Here is a 7,161-nt window from a genome sequence, read left to right as displayed (position 1 = left end):
GCTAAGTATTTGCGGGACCCCACTCCCAAAAACAATCCGAAATCGGATATATTTTCCGCAGTTAGGTCGGATGACGGGAGGCTTAAGACAACTCACTGTTTTAAATTTCAATTAAAATCGGGTAATAAATAAAGCTTTTATGGGCTTCAGACCCTTAATCGGGAGGTCTGTCTATAGGGCAGATGTTGGGAGGCCTGAAACTACTCTCTGTTTCAAATTTCAGCGAAATCGGATAAAAAATAAATCTTTTATGGACTTCAGACCAATCTGAACCATATTTGGGTCCTATGTTGGGAGACCTAAAACAACTCAGTGTTTCAAATTTCAGCGAAATCGGGTAGTCAATAAAACTTTTATGTGCTTCAGACCCTTAATCGGGAGATCGGTCTATATGGCAGCTATATCTAAATATAGTTCGATCTGAACCATATTTGGGTCAGATGTCAGGAGTGTCAGATCGAGTTTTCAATAAAGCTTTTATGGACTTCAGACCCTTAATCGGGAGATCGGTCTATATGGCAGCTATATCTAAATATAGTCCGATCTGAACCATATTTGGGTCCTTTGTTGGAAGACCTAAAATTACCCATTGTTTCAAATTTCGGCGAAATCGCATAAAAAATAAAGTATTTATGGGCATTAGACCCTTTATCGTCAGATATGTCAATATAGCAGCTATATCCAAATATGGTCCGATTTAGCCCGTTCAAGAACTTAAACAGTGTGCATCAAAAATACATATCTGTGCCAAATTTCATCTCAATATCTCATTTTTTGAAGGCTGTAGAGTGATTACAACAGACGGACGGACGGACAGACGGATGGACAGATGGACGGACAGACGGACCGACGGACCAACGCACACACATCGTTAAATCGTCTTAGAATTTTACGACGATCCGAAATATATGTACTTTGTAGGGTCGAAAATTGATATTTCGATATGTTGCAAACGGAATGACTAACTGAATGTACCCCCTATGGGGTGGTGGGTATAAAAACGAAAAAAAAAATATAAAAATTTGATTTGAAATAAAATTAAAGGATAGAAATTCTACTACCTTTATTTAAACACAAAACTTTTATATAAATTTTACATAATACATCTATTTTTTTCATAATTTTAATTATTGGGTTGCCCAAAAAGTAATTGCGGATTTTTCATATAGTTGGCGTTGACAAATTTTTTCACAGCTTGTGACTCTGTAATTGCATTCTTTCTTCTGTCAGTTATCAGCTGTTACTTTTAGCTTGCTTTAGAAAAAAAGTGTAAAAAAAGTATATTTGATTAAAGTTCATTCTAAGTTTTAATAAAAATGCATTTACTTTCTTTTAAAAAATCCGCAATTACTTTTTGGGCAACCCAATATTAAAGTGTTTTTCTAGGGGAAGATTTCAGGACTTGTACTTGCTGTAGTATAAGATTTTTGTTCACAACTCCATTCAATTCTAGAGAGTCTCCAAGCCCAAAGTAATTCCCCGGCAAATGCAACTGTGGCTAGGGTCAAACCTAGTATAACTAGCATCCATACACAGTATAAATCCTTGACGCTAAGGACTCTCTGAATTTCCACAGGCTTATGGTCACGCAACGATATCCTCTTGAGTTTAACCAAATCCAGAAATGTTCTATCCAGCCATGCTTGCAGTAAACCCGTTTCCCTTGTCAGGGGTATCAAAAAGTTTACAGCTTCCCTTAGCGGTGAGTTGTCAGGCAAAGCAATGCTGTGATGATGCATGCCGCCAAAGCGTTCATTCATGAGACAAAATATTTTTTGCGAATAGAACTGTTGTCGACGGGCAAATATTTCCCAGGTCATCCTATTTGCTAAGTAACCATAGGTCTCATTAAACGTATTCACATGTTCGATAAGCTCTGAACCATTTATTTATTTTTTATTTATTTGATAAAAATGTAATGATAGTACAACAAGCATTACTTATAAATTACAGTACTATCCGATATATGTCAATAACGAAGTGGTTTTCATGGATTTTGCCAGAAGAGTGTATTCTCTTTTTACTGCCTCGCCATACAATTGGTCTATCAAAATCTTTAGCGAGGATCTCCTCAAGTCTTTATAGGTTAAAATTTGCCGATTATGAGGTTGGTCGGTCAATAGGGTGCTTATTTTAGATGCAAATTGTATGGAAATATTGAGGCCAGCTAAGAAAACTAAAAGATAGAGAATTTTCAAGCCTCGCCAAGGAGAGTTGCGCGTAGCAAAGGAATAGCCCAACAGACCCGGAAAGATTCTATGATTTAGTAAAAAGTTCAAACGATTCCAGAGGCCATCAAAACAATAGTCAATGAGAGAATGCAGGATCGATAATGAGACGGAGCATAAAATAACGCAGCCAAAGAAGTATTCATTGAGCAAAATTCCATATACTTGGCGAATATTCATGCGGCCGCTACAGGGTACTATAATTAAAGGCTTTATAATGTCATAATAGTTGGATTCATGTCCCATGCTGGTTTGCTGCGAATTTTCAGTCAGAGCCATGGGTAGATCCAATTTACCCTCCCGGGCCATTTGGTTGAGGTGTTTGTTGGCTAGCGTCTCCTGTAGTTCCAAAGGTTGATACATTTCCAAACTGGCATTGAAGATTTGGGCAAAGGCCAACACAAAACTTGCCACATAACCTACGATTTTGATATTTTCGCTTTCATCCATAAACACAAAGGCACTTGGAGGATTCTGGCTGGTGTAGGTGATTATAGAGGTGTTTTGAAAATTACGCCAATGTTGGGGGTAATAGCTGCAATGATTGCAATTCATTGTCTTAGGAATCCAATGATAGGTGTTATAGGGTTTAAGGGCATAATTGAAGATATCCTCTGGGCTATTGGTGTGAATGAAGCTCAATAAGACATTGGTCATTTTGTAGTATTGACAAGCTTCCAGAAGTTGCTTTTTAAACAATTCCTTGTCCTCGATATCTAAGGCTATTGCCCATATTCTACTTTGACGTCTCATGTGCAAAATGTCTGCAGCATTCTTCAACAGTTCAAGATCCAGTTGATTCTGGGCCACAAACACTGTAAGCATAGCTGTATTAAATTCCTCGAAAAACTTAAATGTCACATTGTGTGTGACTATCACCTTTGGCCGGGGAAATCTATAAAAGTCCTCAATCACACCGTCATCTTCAAATGATTGGTGTTTAAGCAGCAAGAGCGATTGTATTGCATGTTCCTGATCAATGCCAAGTAATGTGTGGTGGAATATGTTCTCATTACCGCTATGCACTGCATAGAGGAAGTTATCGTTTGCCAAAGTGCCTAAAACATGGCGTATGAGTAAAAGCGTTGCTGTGACACTAAGCAAATTTAGATTATTAATAACCGTTCGGAACGGAAGGCTCATAGTGACTGGGCTTTGAAAAAAACCCAAACTAAACATAGCCTTTATAGTAATACATTAAATAAACTTCAATTGTAAATAAATGCCATACATAATGATAGCCTTCAAAAAGTCCATCAACAAATGGAAGAAAATGTTTTGTTTTTATACCCATCACCGAAGAAGGGAAGAGGTTACTTAATTAGGCATTTCGTTTGCAATACATCGAAATATTCATTTTGGACTTTATCAAATACTAGCTGGCGCGGAGTGCTTCCCTACACTCTTAAGTGTTTGCGGGCCTATTCGAAAATAGTTTATATGCGTATCAACAATTTTTACTATAGTCTCCCATACTGTTCCGTTTGGTATATATGTCATTTGGGGCATAATATTGGGGTTGGCAAACCCCCCGAGAATTAACCCATATTTTTATATAAGAGTGGGGCGGCGCTCCGACAATTGGGGTCAGATTGTTATGCCAATTTCGTCCCCTACTCTTAAATACCTTTAATTTGATACCCATATTGCCGTAATTGTTTAATATGTCCGTTTGGGGGGTTTTGGGGTAGGGCCTCCCCCTCTGTTATATGACCCCAAAATTTTTTTAAAGGTCAGTTTGGGGGGTGGTTTTTGAGGTGGGGCGGTTCCCCTGGTACTTGACTCAAATTTTTATGTAAGTTTCGTATTCTACCCTCAAGTACCTTTCATATGAATCCCACATTGTCCCGATCGGCCTAACAGTCAGTTTGGGGATAGTTTTTGAGGTGGGGCGGTTCCCCTGGTACTTGACCCCTAATTTTTTATACAAGTTTCTTATTCTGCTTCCAATTACCTTTTATTTGATACCCATATTGCCCCAATCGATAAACATGTAATTTTTGGCCGGTTTTCGGGAGTGGGGCGGCGCTCCGACATTTGGGGTCAAATTCTTATGTCAATTTCGTTCTCTACTCTTAAATACCTTTCATATGATACCCATATTGCCGTAATTGTTTAATATGTCCGTTTGGGGGGTTTTGGGGTAGGGCCTCCCCCTCTGTTATATGACCCCAAAGTTTTTTAAATGTCAGTTTGGGGCGTGGTTTTTGAGGTGGGGCGGTTCCCCTGGTACTTGACCCAAATTTTTATGTAAGTTTTCAATTCTACCCTCAAGTACCTTTCATATGAATTCCACATTGTCCCGATCGGCCTAAATGTCAGTTTGGGGGAAATTTTTGAGCAGGGGCAGTCCCCTAGTTCTTGAATCCAATGTTTTAATACAAGTTTCCTATACTACTTCCAATTACCTTTCATTTGATACCCATATTGCCCCAATCGAACAACATGTAATTTTTGGCGGTTTTCGGGAGTGGAGCGGCGCCCTGAAATTCGGGGTCAAATTCGTATGCCAATTTCGTTCTCTATTCTTAAAAACCTTTAATTTGTTGCCCATATCGTCCTTATCGTTAAACATGTCCGCTTGGGAGGTTTTGGGGTAGGGCGTCCCCCACGGGTATATGACCCCAACGTTTTTTAAATGTCAGTTTGGGGGTGGTTTTTAAGGAGAAGCGGTCTCTCTGGTTCTAGACCCCAAATTTTTTATACAAGTTTCCTATTCTACTTCCAATTACCTTTCATTTGATACCCATAATGCCCCAATCGGTAAACATGAAATTTTTGGACGGTTTTCGGTAGTGGAGCGGCGCCCCGACATTTGGGGTCAATTTTTTTTTACTAATTTCGTACATTACTCTTAAATACCTTTTATTTGATACCCATATTGTCTTAATCGTTCAACATGTCCGTATGGGAAGGTTTTGGGGTAGGGCGCCCTCCACGGATATATGACCCGAAAGTTTTTTAAATGTCAGTTTGGGGGTGGATTTTGATGTGGGTCAGTCCCCCTAGTACTTGAACCCAAATTTGTTATACAAGTTTCCTATTCTACTTCCAATTACCTTTCATTTGATACCCATAATGCCCCAATCGGTAAACATGTAATTTTTGGACGGTTTACGGGATTGGGGCGGCGTCCCGACATTTAGGATCAAATTTTTATACCAATTTCGTACTACACTACACCTTTGCCCATATTGTCTTAATCGTTAAACATGTCCGTATGTGTAGGTTTCGGGGTAGGGCGTCCTCCCCCATGATTAATAACCCCACAGTTTTAAAAAAAATTTATGTGTTTTGTGGTACCATAAGATGGCACAAAAATTTTCTCTCCAAGATCTAGCGTTTTTGAAAATTGTGATTAGGGGGAGGGTCCGTTGGGTGGGCTTTGGTAGGGCGTCCCCCCCGGTTATATGAGCCCAGATTTTTATACAAATTTCTTATTCTACTTCCAATTGCCTTTCATTTGATACCCATATTGCCCCAATCGGTAAACATGTCATTTTTGGGCGGTCTTCGGGAGTGGGGCGGCGTCCTGACATTTGGGGTCAATTTTTTATACCAATTTCGTACACTACTCTTAAATACCTTTCATTTGATACCCATATTGTCTTGATCGTTAAACATGTCCGTTTGGGTGGGTTTTGGGGTAGGGCGTCCCCCTCTGTTATATGAACCCAAAGTTACTTAAAAAGTGTTTGTGTTTTTGTGGTACCATAAGATGGCATAAAAATTTTCTCTACAAGATCTGGCGTTTTTGAAAATTGTGGTTAGGGGAGGGGTGCGTTGGGTGGGTTTTGGAAGGGCGTCTCCCTCATTTATATGAGGGAGACGCTCCATACAAGCCAATCTCCCGTGTATACTTCTTAAGCCTGTAGAATGCGAAATTTTTACTCGATTTGGCTGTAATTTTGCACAATGACTTTTACTTTGAGCTCCAACAATTGCATCGAGTATGGTCTGAATCGTCTCATAAGCTGATATAGCTCCCATATAAACCGATCACCCGAATGCACTTCTTGAGATCTTAGAGTGCGTAATTTTTACCAAATTCGGCTGAAATTTTTCACAGTAACTCCTACTATGGTCAGAATCGGTTCATAACCTGACATAGCTTTCGTATATCTTATTTCTCGATTTGATTTCTTGAGCAACTACGGAAACCAATTCTTAACTATTCTGTTGCCCATCTGCCTATTAGGATCAGGCGTGCAAGAAACTTGACGAATGCTTAACATGGTGGTGGGTACATAAGATTCGGCCCGACCGTACTAAGCACGCTTTTACTTGTTACTTGATTTTTTTTTTTTTAATTATTAGAGTTGTTATTATTTGTTATTGTCATTATGTTTGTTATTGCTATAATTAGTTTGTACGGTTGTTTGTATTATTTTGTGGTAGTAAGACAAACACTATACAACAACAAAAGGGTGATGTATTAGAAGATGGTTAATAAGTAATACATGGCCTTTACCTGGCAAATTGCAAGCAAATCCTCCCTTATCTCAATAATGGACTCTGATTTCCCCTTGATATCATCTGTAAAAGCTGCTTTTAAGACCCTTTAGTAAACTAACAATTTTATTTTTAACTAAGTTTTGAATTGATAAATTTTTTGCGATTTTTTTTTTTCTGTGTATGGCTTTTATGGTATGATCCTAAATCTTTAAATCGGTCTATAGTATAGTTATATTTTACTCCTATGTTTTCTCTTATGACCTCCATGTATGATATCAATAGCTTCATAACAAAATATAGGACTTCGTTCATCCACTTTACACTATTCCAAACTTCATAAGAATACATTTTTCCTAACTTGAGCTACCCATTCATCGTTAATGCGTAAAGCATTTTTATTTGCATTTTGTATGCCCTCCATCATAGGATGGGGTTATAATAATTTCATCATTCCGTTTGAAAAACATCAAAATATTGA

At 38.5% G+C, this 7,161-nt stretch overlaps 1 protein-coding gene across 1 annotated transcript; it reads right to left on the bottom strand.

Moving 5' to 3' along the window:
• Window positions 1-1,955: 1,955 nt before the first annotated feature.
• On the bottom strand, window positions 1,956-3,371 carry LOC106094602 (uncharacterized). The gene has a single exon (XM_013261829.2). The coding sequence runs from the start codon at window positions 3,369-3,371 to the stop codon at window positions 1,956-1,958; it is 1,416 nt and encodes a 471-aa protein (XP_013117283.2).
• Between the last annotated feature and the right edge of the window lie 3,790 nt (window positions 3,372-7,161).

Source organism: Stomoxys calcitrans, chromosome 4 (assembly GCF_963082655.1).
Source record: "Stomoxys calcitrans chromosome 4, idStoCalc2.1, whole genome shotgun sequence".
In the NCBI taxonomy this organism is placed as follows: Eukaryota; Metazoa; Arthropoda; class Insecta; order Diptera; family Muscidae; genus Stomoxys; species Stomoxys calcitrans.
This window is presented reverse-complemented; position numbering and strand designations above follow the sequence as displayed.

Bases quoted from the DNA above. Each gene is read 5' to 3' on its own strand.
- LOC106094602 (XM_013261829.2), bottom strand. From the start codon at position 3,371: ATGAGCCTTCCGTTCCGAACGGTTATTAATAATCTAAATTTGCTTAGT.